Source organism: Thunnus thynnus, chromosome 24, assembly GCF_963924715.1.
Source record: "Thunnus thynnus chromosome 24, fThuThy2.1, whole genome shotgun sequence".
Lineage (NCBI taxonomy): Eukaryota > Metazoa > Chordata > Actinopteri > Scombriformes > Scombridae > Thunnus > Thunnus thynnus.
Genome location: NC_089540.1, coordinates 14421172 through 14448367, shown reverse-complemented (window position 1 = coordinate 14448367; position 27196 = coordinate 14421172). Strand labels below are relative to the sequence as shown.

The following is a 27196-nucleotide window of genomic DNA, read 5'->3' as shown; positions in this document are numbered from 1 at the left end:
ACACTGTACACAAGTGGTTTTGGTGTCAATCCTCTCATCACTCAGTGCTTGAGGTGACTCCCAGAAAGTCTGTCATTATTTAGGTGATTAGTCTAATGGAGAGTAGTGGAGTCCTCAATGCTCAGCTGTCCTGCAGTGTTTTTGCTGCAGCTCTGCTCTCCCACACCTGATTCAATTAAGGCCTCATGAAAATGTGTCTCCCTTAATTGGATCAGGTTCTTTAAACAGCAGTTGAACACTTGCATATTCAGCGTATGTTTGTGCACATGAAACACATTTTGTCCTTCGCATTTTCACATATTTTTGTAATTGCACTTAATCAGACACAGACCAAAAAAGTTCAAGTGAGATGTCCTTCCCCACAACTTTTTCCCTTAAAACATTTGACATTCTCACGTTGCTTGGCTTTCTGGAGACATTCATTTGCTCTGAAATTGTCTCTGAAGAGGCTGAACACATGGTGACACATGGATGGAGAAACCAACAAAAACCCTGCGATGAATACAAACTCCAGTTGTTAGGATATTCATGGAGCTCATAATGTCTCATGGTGACTGTCTGTTCTCCAAAATTGCACAGGGGAGCGCATACTAACGAGACAGGCCTCGAACTCAGGATGCATCCTCAAAGAAAGTCTGTCACCACATTTCTTTTCCCATCCTGGTCTCCATCTATCTTTCCGTTCAGGATGCAATCTGTGTTTTTAAATATGTGAGTAAGGCAAAAGCAGAGAGAGAAAAAAGCAGTCAACCGTTGCGACGAAAAGTTGAAAGATTCCTGCCGAAGGGTCTTTCAATTTCGGATGCAGTCTTGAAGGAAGATACAGTGTTCAGAGGAGGAGAAAACGGGAGGGAGCATCATTCACTATCATTGTGTTGCACAGGGGGTGGTGGATGAGCACGCTGAGACAGGGCTGTTCAATCCAGGATGAATTCTCGAAAAGATATGAAGCGTTTGAAATGTGTTTGTGTGTTTGAGAGAGAGAGAGAGAGGGTGAGAAAGAGACGAAGCAGAGTCAGATAAAAAAAAATAATGAATAAATGAATTCTGATAGTACACTCCGACATGCTTTTTGATTCAGGGAGCATACTCCATCCCAGATGCATTTTCTGAATTTATGTGTGTGACGAGAGAGAGAAAGATACACTGTATAACCCAAAGTTCGTGGACATCCACAGATTACATCCATATGTAGTTGTAGAACGCCCCAGTGGCCTAATGGATAAGGCACTGGCCTCCTAAGCCAGGGATTGTGGGTTCGAGTCCCATCTGGGGTGATTTCCACCAGTGCACTGGAATCATTGGCTGTTTGTTTAATCCTCTAAAGCCTTTATTGTCGGATGGGCAGCAACACATGGACCTCACAGTATAGCGACAGAGTCATCATACATACAAAGTTTATCTACAGTAGGCTATCTGTCCATTTGGATTTGAGGGTTATTAAAGGGGACATATGCTTTTTGTGATTTTCTGTTATTTTCATACTGTTATAATGTTGGATGTCTACGTTGAACATTGTCAAAGTTCCAAAAGTTGAGGTGAACGTATGTAAAAATGCTCCCCTGCAAGTCAAAAGCCAGGGCTTCAACCTGTCCTGAACACACCGCTAGCAAGGTTATCTTCTCTTCCTCTTCATCATGACATCAGATCGACGGGTTGTTTGTGTCGTCTGCTCAGATACTTCGGATTAGATTCGGGCTGAAACATGTTCAGGTGTATTTGAGGAGTTTCCACTTCTAGTAAATGAAAAAATAAGTGAAATCTTACTACTAATGTTTGTTTACGTATCCTCCAGAGCCAGAGGAAACTTCTGGGATCTAACCAATCAGAACAGAGTGCACTCAAAGGTGGGGGGGCCTTAAAGAGACAGGAGCTGAAACCTGTTTCAGACAGGAGGCTGAACTGAGGGGCTGCATAAAGGGCCAGTGTAAGATAATTAAGGAGTTTTTAAACTGTAAATCATGCAAGGATATTTCAGTAAACCCCCGAAGTATAAATACAGAACTAGAAATGTGCATGATATGTTGGATACAGCATCCAAACAGCTTAGATCTAAACTTGACTTGATCCTCTTTGACTTGTCTCGGGATTTGCATTCTCATGCTAAAAAAGACCTTTTTGAGGTCTTAAAAGTCAAGGGTGCAGATCATAGATTTGTGACAAATATATTTTCCCCCCTCTCTAATATGTGCTCAGAACTTACTAAATAAATAAAGCTAACACCTTGTCATTGTCTGTCAGAGGACATTTTTTAGGGGATGCTGAAAGTCTTTGCATCCTTTTAAAATCATGGGACTGTGTCTGTGGACTGTGTCCGTGAGTATGCACTCAGCTGCAGCGTGAGAAGGCTGCTAGAGTGTGTCAGCCTTAAACTAGGCACAATTACAGATGCATAGCTGAGCAAGCAAAGAACTCCCCAGGGTGCTGTGTGCCCATATGATGCTGTAAAATACATTTTGACACCCTATTAAGCTCAAGTTTAAATGCATTTGCACAGTGACAAAATGCAGTGATAAAAGATGATAACACTGAGAGAGGAGATGCAATCGATAAGCTGTGCTGATGAGATTAAATGTAAAAGCATCAAAGGGTGTAAAATCTGTCCCTGTCAGAATAACTCAACCAACAAAAAAGCATTTGTGAAGCAAATCCTCTACTGAACAAAATAACTGTGGTAACAGAACAACAAAAAGATCATGTCTGCAGAATCTCAGTCGTCCTGATCACAGGATATCTAGAATTACAAGAATTTTGATAATCGTTTTGAGCCATTTTGTAAGGAAAAAATGCCAAAATTCTCTCGTTCCAGTCTCTTAAATGTGGATTTTTCTAGTTTCTTTAGTAAACTGACTATCTTTAGGTTGTGGACTGTTGTTTGGAACATTTTAGGTTACATCTTGGGCTTTAGGAAACAGTGATTGACGTTTTTATCCATTATCTGACATTTTATCAACCAAACAACCAATAAATGAATCGAGAAAATAGTCGACTCCCACTGTCCACTAAAACACAAATTGGTAGATTATTAGAACTTTTCATCATCTGACTGACTGTGATACTACAAATGCAGAGGCAAAAGACGAGAGCACCACGCCCCAAGACAGCTCTACAAACCTGTGGCTAACCAAGACTGAGCTTTTGACAAAACGGCAACAAGAACACCACAACAACAGGTTTATCTATGTGTTTTCTAAACCTGGCGACACACTGAAACAGAAGCTTGTCCAACATAAAGATCATCCACCTAGGACAGAAGGAATTGACAGACCTATACAACTGGGAGACAAAACAGTTGCTGAACAAGTGCATGACTCAACACAAAAAGGCTAAAGGGGTCTGTGTGTGTCAAACAAAGTGCTTTACAGATCGTTTTGTAACTGTCCAAAACCGACAGTCATGCAGAGGTGTGAAAGTAGGCAGAATTTGAACGTGAGGCATATAATTCCTCAAGTCGAGACTCAGCATGTCCACCTACCTGCATATGAGGAGCAAAGGGACTCTCCTTTATCCTGACATCCCTTCCAAAGCGGCCGTATGTGACAAAAGCCATGTTTCTACTGTTTAAAGTCAATTTTACAGGGACATTATTAAGAAACATTTGGCTTGTCTTAGCAGGGAAAGCACAGGTGTCATTAATCACATTAATGAGGTCTTCACATTGTTAGTGTTATTGATTAAACCTGCGCTTTTCCTGCCATGACATGCCTGAATGCAAGACAATATTTCTATCCATAAAGACTATATATATCTGTGCACTTATTCAGCTCAACACAATGTAAAACTGTCTCTTTCTGATTAACTATAGAGTGTATGGATGAGGTAATTTGATTAATCTGCTGCATTAATTATCCCCGGCACAGCTCAAAATACATTGGAAAGAAAAGTCCAGAAGATCTGCACTCCTCTTCTTCTTCACTTCTCTATTTAACGTGAACATTTTACACTTGTGCGGTTTTGTTTAGGAATAAAAAAACTAAGGAATAAGAATCTTAAATACAGCAACATGAAAAAATATTTCTCTGTTATCTAGTCCAGGATGTGCAACTTTCCAATCAGAGCACAAAATCAGAAAGGTTGGATGAAACAGGCGGGAGGAGAATCAAGATGTAAACACAACATATTGATTATTTTGTTGATTGCATTATTTATGATGCAAGACTTTGACATTTTAGCCTCAACGCTCATCTAAACAAACATCTTTACTTAAAGGGAAACTTCAGTATATTTCAACCTGGACCCTATTTTCCCATCTTTTTGTGTCTAAATGACTAATAGGGACAAAAATTTTTGAAACTGGTCCAGTATTGAGCGAGAGCGCTGCAGCCGGCAGCCGCAAAACAGGCAGCAATGTAATCCTTTGAGGCAATAACACCCTGTCAATGTACTAAAAGTGCTTGTTTTTGCTACTGACAGGCTCAGATTGTTATTATAAGTGTCTGACAACATTATAGAAAGGACCTTACAGAGAGATAAAACATTTTTCTTTACCTTTCACTTGATCTGGGCAGTTTGTTATTGTGTCTAACCAAGTCTCGCTCAAGCAGAAGTATCACTCTGAAAATCTCGCGAGAGTTGAGTTATTGAGAAATCAGCTGAATATTCAGCCATCACTTTTACAAAACTACGCTTTCTCTACTCCAAAACAACAAACTCCTCTTGGTACGCTTCTCTCCAACTGTCATGGCTGAATATTTAGCTGATTTAAACAGCGACTCAACTCTTGCGAGATTTCAGAACGAGACTTCTCGTTGAGCGAAACGGGATCAAGCGATGGATAAATAAAAACATTTTATTTCTCTGTATGGTTCTTTCCATAATGTTGTCAGACACTTATAATAACAATCAGAGCCTGTCAGTAGCAATAAAAAGAACTTTCAGTGGACGTATATTGACTGGGTGCTATTGCCCCAAAGGGTTACATTGCAGCCCATTTGGTCGCTGACAGTTGAAGCGCTCTCACTCAATATTGGACCAATTTCAAAAATTGTCGCCTCCATTAGTCCCTTAGACACAAAAAGATGGGAAAGTAGGTTCCAGGCTGAGAAATACCAAAGTTTCCCTTTGTTGTGTGTATTGTAAAAGTGCATTTGGACAGAAGTTTCTCTTCTTCAAGATTTAAGTGACACAAAAGCAGTGTGTGTCTCCTGTTACCAGGTATGAAAAAAAGAAAAATAAAACAAATGCTTCAGTAATATCTTGGTCAAACTTAACTTAGCAGGTGAATGTGCAGTGAGTGTAAAAATAAAAGAGCACTTTTAACTTTCAGGGCACAATTAGCCTGGTCTATTTACATAAATACATAGAAATATTACACTAAGAGCCTCAGTTCGTAAACATGAGAACCAGGCAGAATCTGATGTCTCTGTTCCCTTTTCCCTTCACTATACATTAAGATCTTCTGCAGTCTGGTGGTCCAGGAGGGAGTAGCGGTCTTGCTCCTGGACAGGTTTAATGGACGGTCCCTGGCTGGAGAAGGCGGGCGGTGCCACGTTGCTCTGGTTCAGTTGTTCTCGAGGTCTGGTGGGGAGAGCAGGACTGCGCCGCTTGCCGTCAAGTCCCAGATGTGTGCTGATCTGCGACGACCGGAGGCTCTTCATTTGGCCTCTCGCACGCACCTCATACATCTCCACTGAGGTTTTCTTAAACCTGGAGGAAACAAGTAACTGTTATATTGAACTTGATGAGAAATATTACGGAACTTAATTGAATTCTAAAGAAAAAGAGAGTCCATTGTAGCCACAAAAGACCAGGAAAAGGAGAAAAATTTACACTGTATGAGAGGAAAAGAAGAAAGAATGTATTTGTATGTATGGATTTATTAACTGTTCTTGTTTAGAAATTGTAGATGAAGGATTGATTTTGGACTTAAACCATAGTTACAGATGTTTCCCAACATTTCCAGCCAGTACAGCCTACCAAACATACTGCATTAATTGCAACTGTAACTATTGTTAATATTTCTTATTTAAAGAGCAACTTAGCAGCTGAAAAAACTAGTTTTTTGCTGACCTCCAGCAGTTCAGCTTCTTTAAACCTTGAAGCAGTGATGTAGAAGTGTACTTCAGGGTGTGTCAGTACGCTGTGACATCACTGTTGTTGTGCCTTTAATGCTTTATCAAAACATATTAAGCTATTAATTCCTCATTTCTATGTTTGCTAAGTCACTCTGTGTCTCGATGTTGACCTTTGACATTTTAAGAGATCATAGGATGGCAGACATTGCTGGGATTTTCTATTCATGTTCATTTTGAAACGAATCACTTAACAAAAGGAATTTAAATTAAGTTAAAGACTTCAATTAAGCTAATGACTTACAATATTAACTTAGTACAGACAGATCAACAAAAGTATCATTAATTACTTTAAAATGGTGGAACTTGAAGGTTCATAAGGACTCACATTCTCAGCAGTAAAGAAGACAGGACCACTGAAACGGACGAGGCAGCCATCGCAGCCGAGCCCATCCAGGGCTGCAGCACGAGGCCGACTGGCATGAACACACCTGCAATCAGCGGAGCAGAGGACGGCACGGAGAGAAGAGCTTTCATGTTTACTCACTTTAAGGTTAAATCAGAGGCGCTCAGAGCTTTGGTTAGTTTGTGTAACTCTGGCATGTGAGTCACTGCAGTTCTGCCATTTCAAATGTTTATGTAACTAAGTCTAAGGATGACGATGCAACAATAATTGTTGTTTTAGCAGCCAAATAGATTTTTAGAATAGGTATCTCAATATCTTGTTGTCATTGTAGTGATTCTTTCTTTGCTAAGTAATAATGATTTGAAACTGTAACATTAGAGTTAATTTTGACAGGAGATGGTGTATAAATTAGTCCTCACCTGCAGCGATGGGTATTCCTACAAGGTTGTAGATGAGAGCGAAGACAAAGTTGATCCTTATCCTCTGCACCGTCTTCTTCGACAGCTCGATACTGGCCACCACATCCAGGAGGTCGTTCTACAGAAAAAGGCAGTTTAACAGGGGGACGTAACATGCTTTTTGTCATTTTCTGTCATTTATATACTGTAATAATATCAGATGTTTATGTTAAACATGGTCAAAGTTCCAAAACTTGAGGTGAATGTCTGTAAAAATAGCGCCTTCAAATAAAAAGCCTCTAAACGCTCAGTTTGTAAAGTTACTTCTATTTCCCCATTGAACTGACGTCAGACTGCTCGCACATGCCCACAAACAGCTGTCCGTCGGTAACATTTGTTACTAAGGTTGTTGCTAAGGTTGTTTGCAGATTGGAATCGGGTTTGAACATGTACAGATGTATTTGAGAAGTTCATTATTTGAGTAAAGAAGGAGAAAAATCCTTCCACTACTGATACTCTCCGACTGCCAACAACGCCTGTTCTTCCTCAGGCAGATGAGGAAGGTCCAGCTGTTGGTCCTGCAGGTGTTCTATAGATCCTTTGTGGAATCCATACTGACCTTCAATATCACGGCATGGTTCGGAGTGATGGGCACTATCAACCTGAACCCCCTCAACAGGATTTGTAAAGATCAGCAGTAAGATCATCGGGCAGGAACAGGAGCCGGTAAAGAAGACCTCACAAACAGCTGAAGACACCACAAACACCCTCCATACCTACTGCACCCTCATGCACGCTGATATAGCTCCCTGCCCCTCAGAACCAGAAGGACCACAGCTAGTTTTGTACCTACCAACATCTGTCTACTGAACTCTTAACTTTCCCCACCGCAACCTGCTCCGTTCAGGGATAACGGACTGATTAACAGCCCCCTCTCCAGGGAAACTGACTAGCTAACAGTCAGCTTCCTGAAGCTGACCAATCAGAACAAAGTAGGCTCATCAGGAGGCGGGCCTTAAAGAGACAGGAACTAAAACGGCCTGTTTCAGACAGAGGCTGAACTGAGGGGCTGCATTAAGGGCCAGTACAAGATAAATAACAATTTTTTATGTAAATCATGCAAAGATATTCTAGTAGAGCCCCAGAATATAAATATAGAGCTGGAAATGTGCAGAATATGTCTCCTTTAAAGATTTTACAGTATCTTTGGACAGACTGTCCGTCAGAATGTGCGACCTACTCTGATGAGGACGATGTCCGCTGCTTCAATAGCCACATCTGTGCCCGTGCCGATGGCGATGCCGACGTCAGCCCGGGCGAGGGCGGGCGAGTCGTTGACCCCGTCTCCCACCATGGTGACTCGCAGGCCTTTTTCCTGCAGCTCCTGCACTTTTGCAACCTTATGTGAGGGCAGCACCTCTGCAAACACTTTTCTGATCCCCACCTGCAGTAAAACAACATTTTATTTTATTTATTCAGACTCTTCTCTTCCAGTAAAATGTTTTATAAATATGTGTGTGGTTTACCTGTGCAGCTATGGCTTTGGCTGTGCGTCTGTTATCTCCTGTTATCATGACAACCTCAATGCCCATGCTGTTGAGTGTATGCACCGCTAACGCTGACTCTGCCTTCACTGTGTCCGCAATGGCCAACATGGCACACAGAACACCTACAGAGACACATGATAAGACCTTATGATAAAGTGCAGCAGCAGCAAAGTCTGTATTAGAAAACACTGAAGATTAGAGATAAAAGTAAATGTCAGTGTTGTTTTGTTTGCAGGGATTATCCTCACCATCTATAGCTACCAGGATAGAAGTCTGTCCTTTCGTCTCATGGCTGGACATGGCGGCATCAACATCTGCTCCGATGTGGTGGCCGTTCCTCCTCATCCACTCTCTATTCCCAATCAGGACAGAGTAGGATAAGTTCTCCCCTGGAAGCAAAAAATGTCATAAAAATTCAGCTGAATTTCTCCAATGTGGTAAGTGAAATTGAAAGTAAAGAGGACTCATGGTATTTAAAGGTAATAGAGGGGAAAATACTTAAAATAATCAAGTAAGAAGATATATCAAATGATAGCAAACAGTTCTCTCTGTAAATTCTGTAAAGTAGCAGAGCGACTTCACAGTATGATTCTGGTTGGATGGTTTTTACAAGGAATATAAAGTTACATTTGTACCTACAATTACATACCCTGAAGTTTTTACATATGTGCAAAATAAATGTAATCACCTCTATGTTCAACAAATATAAATATGTAGTAGAAGTGTATACAATTTTAATGTCTTATTTATTAAAGCCTTATTTTATCAAACCTGTCAGACCTTCATTATGCTGTAACACAATATGTGAAACAATCACACTTCCTTGCTAGTAACCACTGGCCAGTGTGGGGATTGAACCCACGACCTTGGCGTTATTAGCACCACGCTCTGACCAACTGAGCTAACCGGCCTGCTTTTGAACAAAGATTTTATCTGCAGTTGGAGGCTGATAAGAGGGGTTTTCATATTAATATCTTATCTACAGTAGTTTTAAATGGCTAGCCAACAAATTAAAGTAATACCAAAATAAATGAGTAAAGAAACATAATATCACTTTGTCTTTCATCTGTATGTTTATGTACTCTCCACAGAAAAGATAAAGGCAGCTGATGTGTGACTTCATGAAATGTACACAACAAAAAGTGAAGTTGTTCTTCAAAGCCCAGAAACTGAAAGGCATCAGACCTGCGGACGGGGCCTCGGCGGCAGAGAGCAGGCTGGTTTCGTCTGTGGTGGCTCCCGGCAGCAGGAAGCGTTCTTCACTCTGCTGCTGCAGCAGATGTTCCACGTTGGACACCCGGCAGCTGATCCCGCAGCCCGGCACCGCCTGGAAGTCCTGGCAGTAGCCCAGCACATCAGAGCCCAGCTCCTGTAGACACACGATCAAATGTTAGGACCATGATCATATGAAGAGAAGATTTCAGAAACAGCTACAGAAGAAAAAGACACTCGGAGCTGCTAAGTAGACTTTGAAATAATGGTAAAAACAGTACAGACACATGGGCACACAAATACAAGCATACTACATAAATAAATAAATATATATATTGTCTCTGTCTCCCACTCTCACCTCTTTGCAGTGTTTGGCGACCGCCATGCCCAGCGGATGCTCGCTGCTTGCCTCCGCTGTGCCGACCACCGCCAGGATCTTTCTCAGGGGCATGCGGGCCATTTCCCATAACACCAACACACGTGTCACCCGCGGCACGCCGTTGGTAATCGTACCGGTCTTATCAAACATCACCACACCAATCTGAGGGAAGAGAAAAACACAGCAAAGTTATGACCCTGACTGATTTTGGCACCAAAGGGAAAAGGTCAAGGGGTCATTAAGAGTCATTTGTGACCTAAGAATGACGGGGAAAATCAAGATTTATCATCTGGTTATTATTATTGCACCTTCAAAGGCATTTTTCTGATTACACAGACGTCTAAACTTTGCCCAGAGTGATGCAATCTTTTTCGAAGCAAAACTAACTAACTAATTCAATATTTCCACAGACTGTGCTACTCTCACTGGAGTACGTTAAGTCAGTGTGTGAAAATATTTGATTTAAAAGTTAGTTTTGCTCCAGGCAAACATTTTATCATTTCAGACAGACAGCAGATATCTGTGAGATCGCAAAAACACCTTTGAAGATACGATCCACTGCTGGATTACAGGTAAAAAAAAAAAAAAAAAAAAGCATTTTGATTTCACCCCCAACTGGAAGACTGAGGAGTGCTGAGGTCACTGAAACGAATAGATTTCTTCCTCTTTGGAGGATAAAGACGTTATCAAACAACAAAACAAATATATGAATGGAAACGATCATTTAGCAGTAATCAAGCAGTAACGTCTGACGCCACATGGTGTCACTAGTTAATTAGATTAGAAACAGATTAGATATTCAGTTGGAGTCGGCTGTAATTCTTGCAGAGTGATGTAATGAGAAACAGCAACAGATAAAGATATCCTTTACATCTTGCAGCTGGATGCGCATCCACATACTGTAGCCACTTTGTTTTTCTAACTATAATGGCTACATTGATACATGAATGAAAGATTCATGAATAAATTATGTTGCTGAGCTGTTTCGCTTTGTTACAACAACACTGTGCTTGTCTGGCTGGTGAAGGTTCATTCATATCAATATTGTACAACTGAATACTCAGAACAGCTAAACGAAAAGTTACAGATACTGAGAGTCTTGTTTAAATTGAAGTCTGAGTACCTGATGTGTGTACAGTATGAGTATATTGTTTTGAATCCAATTGGCAATAACAGAAACAGTCAAAACATTGACTTTATTACCAAAGCTGAGTAATTATCTCTACATTTAACGATGAACCAAATGGATGTTTGTTTGAACAGCTGACTTTCCTTCCCCTTACTTTTTTAACCTTCTGCTGTTGTACTCTCTGACAATTATAAGTTTATTATATTATGTTCTCTTTGTTGTTCTGACATGAAAATAAACTTAAGTCTAAGTATTAAATTGATACCAACAACCGTCAGCAGAAGTCAGAGGCAGAATATAAAGTGCATTTGCCTTGTGTGCCATCTCCAGCGGCTCGCCTCCTTTGATGAGGATCCCGTTCTGAGCTCCGACCCCTGTGCCCACCATGACAGCCGTCGGGGTTGCCAGCCCCAGAGAGCAGGGGCAGGCAATAGACAGAACAGTGATGGACGCCTGGAAGGCAAAGCGGACGATAACTTCCGCCCTGGAGATGTTGGTGTTATAACCCTGTGAGGAAGAGATTGATTACAGTGATATCAAAACGTTCACACGACTGTCTCTGCATGTTAATGAAAGCAGATCTTGTTTGCACATGAAAACACTGGTGTGCGCACCTACCGGGAAGTTGTCCTTCACAATGTCAAAGTTGACGAACCCGATGGCCAGCCATGCTACCAGCGTTAGCAGAGAAACAACAACTATGAAGGGCACAAAGTACCCGCTGAGCCTGTCTGCAAACTGCTGGATGGGAGCCTGAGCAGTCAGACAAAACACAAGTACAGAGGAAAGTAAATGTGCTGAAAGAAAACAACATCAACTTTTATGTCTGCAAACTGTAAATCTCTATTAAATCAAATTCTCCAACAACGTGTATATATCAGTTGGAATACATGTTTGTATCTGTATGTTTCCATTTTTGTGTTTTTAATGTTTCAACTAATAATAAAAATGTGTGTGTAGACATTTTTTTGCACAAAGTATAAAGCATTGTGAAATGCTAAATCCATCTTCACCAATCATTTAGATATGACATATGAGATAAACATGGTTTCAATACAAAATATATTTTAGTGTTTACTACGGAAGCTTGCTGCAGCCAAGACAAAAAAAATATTTGCTCAATTTCTTGTTTTAAGCAGATAATTTTTATGTTTTAACAAGATATTTTGATGTTATTCTGGGATTTTTTCTCATTATTACTGATAAAAAATTATTGTTTTTACAAGAAACTTTGTAATTTTCACTTTGCTAGCCGATGTAGGCTACAGAATTGTCTCTTTAGGCACTAATTGGATCTTTTTCTTGTGTTATCGACATACCAATCATGTTATACTGAGAAAAGTTTGTTTTACTGAGACACGTTCATTTTGTGAAAAATAAATAAAACAGATGAAATTGCGAGAAAGTTTTGCACTATAACAAGATAAAGTGATGATGTTGTTATAACAAGAAACATTTCTTTAGTTAGTTAGTAATTTAGTATCAAGTAATGATGAGAAAAGTATTATATAACATGAAACTATCTTGTTATAGTGTAAAAGAAAGTTTCTTCTATAACAAGAAGTTAACTAATATTATACATTTTCTTGGTTATTTTTTTCTTGCTCACCCATTTGTCAGAATTTTTCTCATTTTCATAATATTTTGTTTTTGTCCTGGTGGTTTTAGGAGGTTTAAGGCAACGACCCGTGCACTGCAACAGTTAATTCTCTAATCAAGTTATAAAATGCCAAAAAAAATATGTTTCAAGGGTGAAGAGAAGGGTGATCTTTACAAGTTGTAACCTGCCTCTTACCTTAGAGGTTTGGGCTTCTTCTACCAGTTTGACTATTTGCGACAGAGTCGTGTCTGCACCCACATGAGTGGCCTCCACCAGAAGAGCACCGTGGGCGTTGATGGAGCCGGCAATCACCAGGCTTCCCACCTTCTTACTGACAGGCATCGGCTCACCTGACAGAGACGCATGTAGAAAGACAGACCATGGAAAATGATAACAAAGTTTACAAAAGTCTTTTGTGTGTTTTCTTCAAAAATTCCTCTAATAGAACAAAGGTCTTAAATGATTTTATATATGACTTTGGCTGTTTTATCACAACATAATTATTAAGGCTATAAAATCAGAATTTATATCCTCAATTGGTTGAAACCCGATGAAGCATCTTTTAAACATATTGGGGAGTATTTTTATAAATATTCTAAGATCTTTTGTGCTTTTGTGTCGATGTATGTGTTTCTTTTTTTCAGATGGTTGACATTGGTGATTTTACCACAGTGTTGTGTTGACAAAACTTCCACAATTTGCGACACCAGTAAGTGTGAGATATTATTACCATCAGGAAGCTGATGTCAACACTGACATACTGTGAATGTGACAACAAAGTGCATTCCTACCTGTGATCAAGGACTCATCGGCCATGGAGCTTCCCTCAATCACTTTCCCGTCGACGGGGAACTTTCCTCCTGGTGCGACCTTCACAATGTCGCCCCTCTGGACCAGCTCCACCACCACCTGCTCCTCGCTGAAGCATAAGAATACATTAACAGTCACACATTGGTGCTTTTCTTTGAGATTTTTTGTTGATGATTAAGAGACTTCAAATCTCATCTTGTCAGTATAATAATTTGTAAATTACTCAAAGTAATACACTTTAAGTTGAATGTATGTTTATATAGTTTTGACTGTTTTGTTACTCTAATTCCTCTTTCTATTGTATCTTGGTCTGGTGTATCTGTTTGCAGGGGAAGTGTGGCTGATGTGTTCAGTGTTTCTCACCTGATGATGGAGTGGTCAGGTCCTAAAGTGACCACGGTGGCATCTGTGGCTTGAAGTGACATTAACTTGGCCAGAGCCTCTGAGGTTTTACTCTAAAAATGTAGAAACATATTTGAAACATGGTCTGGTCTCAGTGAGGAGTGCATTCTGATTGGTCGGACTTGACTATTGATTATTTTAAAGGTGCTATGTTTAGCATTTTCACATCAATAAATTAAGAATATTTATATTAGTGTAATTATTGGAAACAAAGGAGACTATCACCGAAATTCAATGGCCTACTTTAAGACAAAAAACATGCAGAAAGAGCCTTTCTTTCCGAGCAAATGATGCTAAAGCTTTCAGAGTTTGTGGTGATGTCAGATGGCAGAATAGGGGCTTATGGGAAATGTAGTCTTCACTCTTAGAAATGCTACTCAGATAATACCACTGATAAGAGATACAGTAAAATGGCAACAACCACCTCACCCATGACCGCGTCTGATGCGAATCTCAAGGTGCCATAATATCAAAATGGGATTTATTCAAAGTTTTCCACCAGTGGCGAACGCAGCCTCCCTCTTTCATTTGTTCAACCACCTTCTTGAAAAGGTCGGTGTTGCGATATTTGCCCCGAAACCTGTTGACATCCAAGTCTTTCATCTCTATTCTAGCCTTGCAAACTGTTGTCTAGTTGGTTTGTTTACAACGCACAGAGCTGACCGTAAACATGCAAGAAGCCGTGTGTCACAAAATGCAGTAAAACCCCAACTGAGACGCGTATTCCAAATGCGTTGTATACATGTCCAAAGAACGCTCCGAAAACCCAATTTAATATTGGCATATCCCACATGTCTTAATCGGAAAATGCTACATTCGGAATAAGGCCTAATTCGGAATATCCAAACAGAATATGCTGTTTACACGACCTGTATCAGATTTGGAGTATTGTCCAATTCGGAATAATCGTGGAATATTAGTGTGCATGTAAACGTAGTCAATGACAAACTGGTCGTCAAAGACTCATAAGTTTGTGTTTTTATGAATATAATAAGATTAGTGAAAAAGCAATTTTAAACAAGTGGGTTTTTCAAAGTGACGAAAAGACGAGACAGAGTTGGCAGCCCTGATCTCTTCAGGCAGGTCGTTCCAAAGTCTAGGAGCCCTGACTGCAAAGACTCTGTCCCCTTTATCAATCTGGACCTTGGAACAACAAGAAGCGACGCATCCGATGATCTCAGGGAGCAGGAGGGGACATAGGGCAATGAGAGATCTGATAGATAGCTTGGGGCGAGTCCTCTCAGGGCTTCGTGAGATTTTTTGCTGATGCCAGAGATCAGGGGATCATGGTAGTCCAATCGACTGGTTATGAAAGTGTGAATGACATTTTGAACACATTGAACCATTGAGTTAACATGGTGAGGGTGAGGTTTTGATCAAAAATGACACCAAGGTTTCCGAAATGGTGAGTTACTGAATGGGATAGTGAACCAAGACTGTTCGAAATTTGATTGTTTGATGATTAATGTCTCTGTCGTATCAGCATTTAGCTGCAGGAAACTTTGTAACATCCACGTGTGTGTGTGTGTATAATGTGGTCTTATGACTGTGTTAGTGTGCCAGCCGATGTACAGTTAATCATTAGCTACAACCACTTCTCACATGACCTATAATAACACCTCAGGTTGTATTCAAAATGACCCACTGGTGACTCAGCAAAATACTGCAATAAAAGCTCAACTCATTCAGGCTTCTAAAAAAAAGTTCATACTTTGCTTTAAAATTTAAAAAAAAAGTTTTATTTGTCAACGTTAATTATTTTTTCAGCTGAGACATGACATGAGAGGATCGATCCCACTACAGTGTAGTATATATTTATTGATTAACGTGTTACTCTGGGAGCTTTAGAGATGCTGGTAGGCGGATTTTGTAACCTGACAGAACCAGTTTTGTATCTGGTCTTTACGCTAAGCTAACATGCTAGTTGTCGCATCATATTTACTTAATATAATCATTAAATTCAGTATTGATCTTCTCTATAACTATTGGCGAAAAGGCAAATAATGTCTTGCACAAAATGCCAAACCATTTCTTTACTGTTAACAATCATTTTGTCAGTATGCACCACAAGAAAGAGGATAAAAATTCCTCTAATGTGACCCAATAGTTTAGAGTTATAGTTTGGTTCGCCATGCTAGTCAAACAGCAACAGTATGACAAGTAGTATAGCAAATTGTGAATATTTCCAAAGTATACGAGCATTTTTTTTTTTACCTTTGCAATATGCTCCAGCCATCGTCCCAGAGCGATGAACACAAAGAGCATAGGTGGAGTGTCGAAGAATGTGATGGGGCTCTGGCTAGCTTGCTCAGCCATGGCGACAACAAGGACCACGCAGGAGTAGATGTAGGCGATCGAGGTGGCTAACACGATCAGCACGTCCATGTTGGCCGTGCGGTGTTTCAACGAGCGATACGCCTGGATGTAGAAGTATCGGCCTCCAAAGATCTAGAGGGAAGAAAGACAGAAGTAATGTGAATTCATCAAGAACCTTTTAAAAAAAAACCCAGCAAGTTCCCAGTGACAGACGTGTTGTGTGTTCATGTACCTGAACAGGTGTACAAAGCAGGAAGAAGGCCAGATTCAGGAGTGAGAGGCCAGGCAGCACGTTCTGCTCCTCTGGCATGGAGCCTCCATGTTCCTGATGCTGACTGTCCATCACCATCATGTAGATCATGAGGCCCATGACAGGCAGGCCGAAGACAAGGCTAAACAGAAACGAGTTCTTCCACCTGGAACGGCACCAGAAATGTGTCAAATTACAGAAGTGAGACAACAGAGAAACACATTTTATTTCAGGAATTACATTTGAAAAAGTGGGGGTCGTCTTATAATTGAGGTCTTGACAATTATGTGTTCACAACATCTGATATTCTTTTCGAATGGAAGGAGTACAGAGTCTGTCAGGTAGCCGTAAAAGTGTTTCGTTAGCTCAGTTTAACCTGCAAAAGAGTTGCTGAAGGCTCATATAATGTGTTTTTGTTCCAAGGAGGAATAAATTCATGAAAACAAGTTCAAAGCATCGGACTATTCTGACATCTTTACTGCAGAAGCAGAGGACTGAATCATCAAGCAGCTGTGAATTATCGTTGTCTCAAATGACAAGAAGGTCAAAAAGACAACAAGACAGTCTTAAGAAGATGCTAACTGCCAGAGAAAATCATTTGACGCTTCATAAATGTGGGATTTACGTTGTACTTGAATGGAAAATTATCATTTTTATGAGAGATAAAAGACTTCAAGGATGCGGACTCTCCTCTGCTTGGATTAATAATATCTCAGGACAACTTTCTCAACAAGACGAGTGCGAAAATGTGTTGTATGTGTCATCAAAAAGCATTTTTCCAAAAACAGATGTTGGAAAAGGGGAGGTTTTTTAAAGAAAATTGAGCTTTGCATTTTCCTTAGCACCTTTTTTTTTCTTTAGAGAAACGGTAATGCACACGTGGAATAAATTTCAAGCAAAATATTTGGCCTACACTGACAGATCCATGATGCTCATTGTAGCCCCAGTGGCCTAATGGATAAGGCACTGGCCTCCTAAGCCAGGGATTGTGGGTTCGAGTCCCATCTGGGGTGATTTCTAGCTAGAGGTCAATAGTCTGTAACCATCCTCAGCTAGAATGTAATATTTTAATCCCAAATCTCCATAAGGACCATTAAATACATCTAATCTTCTGTATAATTGAGTATTTTAAATCATCTTTAGATACTTTGACACATCTGGAACAGTTTTTTAAAAATCTAATAGATGTAGCTATAAATAACACACAAGTGTAAGGTAGTATTCAAATCTGTATATGTGAATGTTTTAAACTCATTCAAATTAATTTTAATTTAATAAGAAAACATCAGATTTAAGGGAAAATGTAGCATAGAAAGGACGCCTCCTTTTAAATTTCTCTTTCTCTCTTTTTTGGGACAACAATGATGACTAGATACTTGCTGTTGAATCTCTTCCGTGTGATCCAGGTTGTTTTTGAAGCCCGCCTTCACCAGACTGGCGTCGAAGCCGAGGCTCTAGAGGGAGAAACAAAATCAGCATTTAAGGTGTTGATATTTAAATAATCAGAAGTTTCTGATAGAGTTTAAAAGTCTGGGATCTTTACCTGAATGATCTTGATAATATCTCGAGCTCCAAGCAACTCTGGGTCAAACTGGATCTGTGCTTTTTTGGTTGCCAAGGCAACCGAGGCCCCGAGGATCCCTTTGGTTGTGGTGAGCTTGGACTCAATGTTGTGGACACATGATGCACACGTCATGCCTGTTATCTGCAAATGACAGTTGGAGGAAATACATTTTTCTCTAACACAGAGGAACAGGAACCCATTTGTAATTTTATTATGTTTTTATATATTATATTGATGTTTTCTGAGGACTTACAGTGAGATCAAGTTTCCCATGTGTTACCGCGTTGTCCTCAATCAGTTTGGCGCCAAACCCTAAGTCTTCTATGAGCTGAGTCACAGTTGCAGCATCCGTAACATCCGAATCATACTTCACCTCTGCCTTTCCAGCCATCAGTGACACCAACACCGAGATAATTCCTGGAAATCAAGGCAATTGTGTTGTATAAACTTGTACGTCCCTGATAGGAAATAGGTTAAAAAGCAATTGTGTAATAAATCTCACCTTTGTGTTTGAGCAGGTTCTTCTCAATGTTGGCCACACATGAGGCACAGGTCATTCCCATTACGCAAACGAAGCATTTCTGTACTTTAATCTCAGGTGAGTTGGGATGATAGCTTGCAGACGCCGCCTGTGATCCAGTGCCATTGCTCACTCCCACCTTACTGGGTGACTGCGAGGCAGAGGGGTCAGAGGGTCCAGAGCTGACAGGCCCGGACTTCTCATGACTCTCGATGCTCTTTGGAGATCCAGGCTCTGAAAAGAAGGAGAAAGAAAGTCAGCGGTAGCATGGGAAGGAGCCAAATATGCTTATAGGGAGACAGACTGAGCAGGGCTGTTGTATTAGACTGTGTATTCTGCAGTCTTTCCCAGTCCTGACTCTTTAGTAAAGCAATAAAACCAACCAATCATGTCTCCTGCAGGGTTTCTGCAGGGTTCACCGCGTTCAAATTTAAGACTTTTGAGACCTTTTTAATACCACGCAGAATGCAATTTATTACTTCTTTCATGGTCATACTGGCCAAAGTATGAAAGGAAAAGAGGACAGAAAACCAGCCAAGACAATATGGCCAAATATTATTAATCATTATATAAGTTTTCACTTCTTCCCAGCAGTGTATAACAGTAATTCCTCATGATATAATTAATTCAATTAATGTAACCTGAACTGGGATAAGTGGAATAGGCAAGAGAAAATATTTAAGCAAATTTTTGACTTTTTAATACCTTCTAAGGCCTTTTTTGAGGAAAATAATTTTTAAAAAGTCTATGGGGGTGTCAGTACATAATTGTAGCCCTGCTGTTTATCATGGTTAACTATCATCAGCCCTGAATATCTTGCTCTGAATACTATCGGCGGGCCCATGTGTTGTGTTTACTGCCACAGAAAAGGAATAAATCTCTTGTTCAAGTACAATGCCATACTTGGCGTGGCAGCTGACATCTGAAATATAAAGTCTTACCTAATAAGTCACGATTAGGGAGGGCCAGAGCATTAGACCCAACAGAATTTTCAAATCCAAGCAGGCACAAATTAAAAGTTTGAGCCAAAAAAGCAGTTTTTACATTGAATATGTGTATTGGAAAAAATAATTAACACACTATATGACAAGATAAGCCTATGTGAGCGTATAAAAATGATTTAGTTTGCAGTTACCCTTTAAGGCTTTTCAAGGTTTGCAGATACCCTGCATGTCTCCTGAAATAAATTTAATCTTATACCATAGTTTGAGCACCTGGCATAGATTTTATAGACAGTAAATTGGTGCAGATATAACTAACTGTTCTCAGTTTAAGGTATGAATTAAACATAAGTACAGGCCGGCAGTGGTCCAAAGAGCTGCACTGCTTTCTGCTTTGAAGCTGAAAAATTCAACTCAGCTACCTAAAAAAAAAAAAAAAGGTACATGAAGGAATCTGCTCATAATCTGCCTGAGTTAATTCCACGTCTTGGCAAGCTGTTTTTGTCATTAAATCCCACAAGAAAGCACCGGCCGGTTGTAAGAGCCCTCCGTGTCGCACTGGAGGGCATACTTGTCTGGTTTCCACGGTAACCGGTGGAAACTGAGGTGAGGTGAATATGAGGCGTCCTGTTTGGCTTAGTGGCCCAAAGCACTTAATGAAAGTCTTTTTGCTCATAATGTATGGAGTTACTACAGGACTAAACCAGATTCTGTGGCAGTATACACAATGTTATAAACAGCACAGTTCTCCTGACTGCATCTTAACACGCCATCTGCAAGAATGCATGGGTGGGAATGAAAACATCACTTGAATGATAAGAACATATGCGGTTCATAGACATCTAACAATGGGTTCTTTCCTGCCTTGAGTTGCCAAACCAGTTCAATGCTACTTGTGTTCCAAAACACACTCCTCGTGTGGGAAAGATAAGGACGCAAAGAGCTGAGGTAGTGCTGAGGAGTGGGGATGTTTTTACTCCGCTCTGTTATATTGGAGCTGACAAATTCACTATTTGTATTTACTTGTATTTTCTTACATTTTATGTACTTTTTATTGCATGTTGCAGTTTTCTTCTCCTTGCTACTAATAAATAAACATGCCTGCACTCATCTGTCTGGTTATGGTGAGGTAAATTCTCCCCTAAACGCTCAAGCTATTGTGTCGCAGTCCCTAAACCACCAAACGGATCCAGAACCACAAAATGTTGCTGTAAATCGTACGCTGTAAACACAACACTGACATATCGTCACCTTTTCAGTCGATATGTTGGACTTGTTAGCAAACATCTACTTATTTACACATCAAGCTGATACGGAGCAGCATTAGCATTAATTTTGAGTCGTGCATCTGGTCAACCTGATGAATCTAAGTTCATCATTCACTCTCATTATCTGGCTCTAAACGCTCACAGTCACTAGCAAACTTTGTCTATCTGCTGTCTGCGTTTTTTAGGACATATACAATCCTCTGCTTGGAATAATAAGTTGTTAACCTTGTTAAAAATCCTTAAAACGACATCTGCTCTTTCTTCCTCACTGAAAACGCGGGACACAAGATGTTCATTGTAGGAGGTCAAGTTCATTCTCAGTGTATGTGTGCTGGAGGCCTCAAGTTTCCACATCAGATGTGTGTAAGTTGCATACTGGCCCTCTATTGGTTTCAGACTAGTTGTGATGTCACAAACCATGCTCTTAGGTACACCCATTTAACTCTGACTTTTGGTGAGCACAGAGAAACTCTCCACTTTCAGCAGATGAATGTAAAAACAAACTCTGCACAGACATCATTCTGCACAGAGAAGCTCAAACATCCAACTGAAGGAAGAAGAAGAAGAAACATTTTTGAGTGAAGGGGTCCTTTAATATAAAAATACTGACTACAGCAGCTTTAAATGTCACTCGTTTAATCCATCTTCCTTGACCTGTTACAGTGTGTAAAACGTGGTTACCTGGGGCCTCTAAGAGTTGTATTTGAACACTAGAGATCCGGCCAAACACACATATTTTCTTGTCTCTTCCCCTTTATCTCCCCTGTCAGCTGCAAGTTCTCCTTTTTCTGTCTGTAAGTGTTTTATCATCCATATCCTGTTTGATATACAGAGTCGGATTATTAAATTTAATTCCAAGTAAACGTTTCTCATTGGTGCCTACCTTGAAGTGATGCTTCGAAGCCCATGTCCTCGATAGCTGCCCTGAGCTGTTCCGGCTCCGTGAGATTGAGGTCAAAGGTTATCGTTCCCTTCTCCTCCTTCAGTGACACTACTATGGACTGCACCCCTGTCATCTGAGAGATCCTCCCTTCTATGGACTGCACGCAAGAGTTGCAAGTCATCCCAACAATCCAAACGGTTACGGTCCGGATTGATGAATTCAGTATATCCCTCTCCCAGTGGCTTATTTCTTCTCCGGATGGATCATCGGCCAATAAAGTGGCATCAAACCCCATATCCTCAATCTTGTCTCTCAGCTCCTGTTGTGTAACTAGCAGCGGATGAAATATAATCAGCGCTGCACTGTCTTTAAGAGACACCTGAATATGTGAAACCCCTGGTAAAGGACTGATCTGTTCCTCAATGGATTGTACACAGGACTGGCAGTGCATACCATCCACCCTGATCTGCACCGCTGACTCCACATTGTATCCCATGGTCTGGAGCTCCAGGGCAATCTCTTTGGTTGTGATAACTGAGGTTACATAGTCCACCTTGGCCAACCTGCTGGGTAAAGACAAGTGGACGGCAAGTACTCCGCTCAGGCTGGAGATTCTGCTCTTGGTATTTTTGACCTGGTGCTCCGAGGTGAGTCCCAGGAGTTTGAAGGTTGCTCTGGAGGCAGTTTGGGGTGGAGGGTAGAGCTCACTCTGGCTTCCGTACTCATAGGCCAAGTTGTCAAGGCCTTGTTTCTCAATGTCAGGGCCATTCTCCTGAAAAATGAAAGACAGGTGTGTCATTTGAGCATTTTTTTCCCCTCCTATAAACCTAATAATTCTTCCATATCTTTACCCCTGATTTCGCCATTTGTGAAGTGCAAAATGTCTCTAAAAAGAAGCTCTTGCTCTTTGATTCAGACGGATTAACAACACAATGTCTCAGATCTCTGAAAACCTTCCGGACACTGTTAGTATCTGCACAAGAGATATCTTATAACTTCTTGCTATTGGCTCAGAAACAAACACAACACAGACCTCAAACATACTTTTAATTTCCTGTTCCATCTATTCAAGCGTGGCGGGTTTTTTCTTTTTTTCTTTTGCTCTTTTCACCCCAAGTGCAGGAAATGCAAGAGGAAATGGTAAAGGTATGAGAAGATGCTACCCCTTCTCTTGAGTTTGAGCTCCCTGGGATCCTTGAGCCAACTACTCCACAATCCCCACTTGACCCCCCCATTCCTCCCTGATTTGTCCCTCTTCTTCCAACCCTCCACCTTAAATCTGTTCAGACTTCTTACAACTCAGATCTCGTACAAGTTACTCCACTCAGGGACTTTGCAACCATTGAGGAAATCAGCATGGAAATAGTCTGTCAGGATCATTTATCAACTTGCAATTTGAAATTTAGACCTGCTGCTTAATGTCAGTATAAAATAAAATTAACAGCCTATAGACCTTTTAAGATGTGTCTGGAAATGATCAGATAGCCTACTGGTTAGTCATTTTCCAATCAAACCATATAAGAAAAAAACACTTTCTAGTTTATGACCTCGATATTTGTGGCTACGGCCCTGCAGCTATTTGCTAGACTCTCAAAAGCTCTTGTTGCATTGTGCTTGCAGGTGCTGCGATGTCAAGAGTTAAGCTCTGTGGGTAAAACAAACATTTGAAACTCACAACTGGTTTCTGCTTATCACGTTACTCATCAGCAAAAAACTGCAAACAGGAGGTCACACATTTCCTCCATATAAGTCAGGCTGCTACATATTGTGGGTGCTCACCATATGTTAACTTAAAAAAAAAGGTCTTCAGTATTGGTTAATTCAACTTAACTGACTAGAATACTCTCACTGCCTCAACACAGTGTCATCTAAATTGGGGGCCTCCCTTTGACCCCATCAGAGAAAAGTCCAGGATTGCCAGTTTTGGCACCTAAAAGCCACATGACCGGCCCTTTACATAAGCCTCCCAACGTGACTCTGCTTAAAGTCAATAGTCACTGGCACCTCACAGAACTGAGAGGGAGAGTCAGCCCCAAGAGAAAATATAAAATGTTGCACTGGGTGGAGATTTCAGTCATGCTGGCTATGACCTTTATCAAAATATATGTCACTTTTTCAAAATGGCACATGTCACTTTTAATGCTCACTGTGTACACTATGTTTTAAGTGTAGTGACAGGCTCTTATACAAACTGATGTTTGTTTGTGAGTGTATATATGGTGTAAAATGACATTTTTAATAAAGAAAACCAGTAAGGAAGAATAATGTTTTTCCTAAAGGTGCACATGTGCATTTTAAGAATTATAAAAAGGCTTCTTAACGAGTTTTAAGTGCCTAGAAGCCATTAAAATCACATATTTAGCAGTTTCAAAAGACGTAAAATTAGTTAAGGAGCTTTTTTTCATGTGACGGTAACCTATCACAGCGTTCTCAAAGTGTTAGACGATCCAAGAACAAAGGTTACATGAGAAATAAATGAATGGCCAAACACTCTTAAAGTAACTTCCCTAGCAGAGGATGGTTTCGATCCATCGACCTCTGGGTTATGGGCCCAGCACGCTTCCGCTGCGCCACTCTGCTGGAAATCACCCCAGATGGGACTCGAACCCACAATCCCTGGCTTAGGAGGCCAGTGCCTTATCCATTAGGCCACTGGGGCTGCTGCACAACTAGCAGCCCAGTTGGAAAATGAGCTGCACATTCAGTATCAGTCTTAAATCACGAGGAATACCACAGTAACTACGGACAGATGGCTACATAGATCTGTCCCCATGTGCCCCTTTGCTTTACACTGAAAGGCAAACACTGAAATGTTGGCTGCTCGGTTCATGACTACTGTTCAAATAAATAACACACAGAGGCAGCGTACGAACACGAACGTTTCCCAGAAACATCTAGATCATCCACGATTACATATTTCCAGTGTCTCCACAACATTGTACGGTGGTATTTTTATGGCGTCACAGTGTAGTTTCTAGTGACTCTACTGCATTTTATGGTTCATTTATCTGCTGCAGCCATGAAGCAAGAGAGAAACTGTGACTTACACAGAGCTTTAGGCCTGTCATGAAAGATTGATTTCATTTATGATTTAATTTACTATCCTAGATTTATGTTTATTTAAGCACAAAGCAAGGCTTAATCTAAATTACATTTTGCATTGAGGCCCAATCTTGGGTTCAGGGTCTGTCAGGGACCCTGGACCGGTCCAGCTCTGCTCCACAGAGTATTCATTTGGCATTTTAAGAGTTTAAATTTGCAGCAATAGCATTTAAAATAATAATTTGAACATCAAACATTTAGGTTTATAGGAATAATAGCACACTGAGATGTAAAATATCAGTGCTATTGAACATGATTATGACAATTTAGAATAGTAAATGCACTATTAAGTCTTGAAATTACTGCAAACTTTCCAAAGCAGAATGCAACAGTAAGGACTACATCTAACTAATCAACAATAAATCACAAAATTAGAAAAGGTTTTTGCCACCAACTTAATTTAATTTGAATTAATGAATGTCCCCACTACACACATCTGGCTTATCTTCTATCCTTTTTTACTTTATTTTCAGTTTTTAATACGCTGCCTACCTGCATCCTGAGTACCCGCTGTCACGCCTTGCTGTCTTAACTTTTCTTTTGGCACCTGCATGCAGAATAAATATTTTCTTCCATGTGGCATGTTATCTTTGAGGATGAGAGATAGAAATTAACCATTGGGCAGCTGCTGCACCAATCGAATCTATCCACTTAAATAATCTACCTGTTAACACCAGGCTCAGCATCATTGATTGGCTTTATGCTTGTAAACCTATCTTACAGTTTACATCCTGTATCACTCTCATTATTCACTTCAGTTATTCTCTCATATGTGTTGTTACATTTCCAAAACCATCTAGAAATACTTATTTTAATTTAAACTTCTTTGGATCAGATGTTATTGTAGTTTCCAGGAGACTCACCTTGTTCACTCCTGAGAAAAATCACAATTACAGCAAAGTTTAAAGCACCACAAAATGTGTGAAAGATCATAAACTCTTTAAGAGCTGCTGCGGTTAATCGATTAGTCGATAGTCGCCAACTATTTTGTTTATCAATTAATCATTTTCAGTCATTTTTGAAGAGACAAAATACTAAAATTCCCTCGTTCCAGCTTTGCGAAAGTGACTATTTTCTGGTTTCTTTAGTCTTCTATGACAGTAAACTGAATATTTTGGATTATGGACTGTTGTTCAGGACAAAACAACACATTTTTGGTTGCATCTTGGACTTTTGGAAACAGTGATCAACATTTTTTCACCGTTTTACAGATCAAATGAATATAATCATTACTTACAGCCCTAAATTCTTTCAAACTGTTTCGTTTAAAAAAGCTCAATGACTTTTAAAACTTTGTTGTTTTAAGTGGAACAACCTACATATAGAAAATTACGATAAATGAAATAACTCCACACTTTGTTAGATGTGTAACTCTAAACCCTTCTAGTAGATTCAATCCTTGCATGATTACATTACAACTACTTGGCAGACGCTTTTGTCCAAACTGGACTTACAATAAGTGCATTCAACCTCCATAGGAGCACAGTAGGTGTTACAGATTCATTCACTTTCACTTCCACACAATAAGTCTCTTGTCCAATGCTGGCTGCTTCCAGAACAAATCAACTGATCTGACTTGTTGCATGCAGAGTTTCCTTACTTTTTTTTTTTTTTTTTTTGGCTCGTGACACCTTAAAGTTGACTTGTATCTATTTAATCCAAACTGACTGTACATGTCTATTAGTATTGACCAGCTCAGTGAATTTCTCTTTGAATTTGAATCATTTGAGACATAAAGAGGTGAAACTATCCAGTATTTCACAAGAAAAAAAAACACAAAAATTGGAGAAAATAGTTTTGAGCAGCATAAATATTGTTTCCTTTGATGTTTCATCGACTTATTAAGCTCTGATTTACCAAAATCAAGTGATTTGCAGCAGATGAATCTCTAGTCAGGACATGTTAGACGACTTTTTTTTTTTTTTTTAGAGAGGTGAATCACATACACGCCAGGTCATCAGCTGTAGATGAAGGCCTACCTTGAAGTCAGGCGCACATCGTCTCCTGCTGCCGCTGGCGCACTGGACGCCGCAGGTGCATTCCGGCTTACAGAGACACTCCACCATACAAATCTGCTCTCCGGCACCATTAGACACATACTTGGACAGACTTTTAGGCGACTTCGGCGAAAACATGTCCGAGCTGCTCTGATGCCGCTTGGCTTATCTTCACCTAGTATCAAAGTCGGAGGGCAAAAGTCCGCAGTGGGCGAGCGCTGCGTCCTGTTCCTGGAGATAAGAGGAGCGCAGCGCTGCGCCGGTGCGCACTCCGGCTAAACGTCATTTTTTTTTTGCGTTCAGCTCTCATGCTGGGGGTTTTTGATCAGGGGGGATTCATGAGGACGGAGGAAGGGAGAGGAGAGGGGGGAAGCCTGCGATCACATGACTTCTGCATGTTGGAGGAGAAAGTGAAGAGAAGACAATCACGACTCAAAATCATTGTATTAAACTGCAGTTTG

The 27196-nt window shown here is 40.3% G+C and overlaps 1 protein-coding gene and 5 non-coding genes across 7 annotated transcripts; 2 read left to right on the top strand and 4 right to left on the bottom strand.

Annotated features, from left to right (window-relative positions):
* Positions 1–700: 700 nt before the first annotated feature.
* atp7b (ATPase copper transporting beta) lies at positions 701–27131 on the bottom strand. Of its 2 annotated transcripts, none has more exons than XM_067583557.1 (21): positions 26718–27131; positions 21637–22408; positions 18527–18778; positions 18278–18441; positions 18004–18165; positions 17841–17914; positions 16443–16626; positions 16109–16342; positions 13856–13947; positions 13474–13601; positions 12878–13032; positions 11701–11835; positions 11395–11589; positions 9933–10115; positions 9548–9731; positions 8611–8751; positions 8342–8484; positions 8056–8259; positions 6837–6954; positions 6400–6502; positions 701–5646 (listed from the first exon to the last, which is right to left on the bottom strand). In XM_067583557.1, exons 1-21 carry the CDS (start codon positions 26871–26873, stop codon positions 5382–5384), a joined length of 4044 nt encoding a protein of 1347 aa, XP_067439658.1. In that variant the 5' UTR covers positions 26874–27131; the 3' UTR covers positions 701–5381. The 2 variants fall into 2 exon arrangements, with proteins under 2 accessions (XP_067439658.1, XP_067439659.1); XM_067583558.1 differs by lacking the exon at positions 26718–27131 and adding an exon at positions 25231–25344.
* On the top strand, positions 1205–1277 carry trnar-ccu (transfer RNA arginine (anticodon CCU)). The gene has a single exon. It is a non-coding gene; the product is annotated as a tRNA-Arg (tRNA).
* Positions 9200–9273, bottom strand: trnai-aau (transfer RNA isoleucine (anticodon AAU)). Its single transcript has one exon. It is a non-coding gene; the product is annotated as a tRNA-Ile (tRNA).
* trnar-ccu (transfer RNA arginine (anticodon CCU)) lies at positions 17401–17473 on the top strand. The gene has a single exon. It is a non-coding gene; the product is annotated as a tRNA-Arg (tRNA).
* trnam-cau (transfer RNA methionine (anticodon CAU)) lies at positions 24145–24216 on the bottom strand. Its single transcript has one exon. It is a non-coding gene; the product is annotated as a tRNA-Met (tRNA).
* On the bottom strand, positions 24223–24295 carry trnar-ccu (transfer RNA arginine (anticodon CCU)). Its single transcript has one exon. It is a non-coding gene; the product is annotated as a tRNA-Arg (tRNA).
* Positions 27132–27196: the final 65 nt, after the last annotated feature.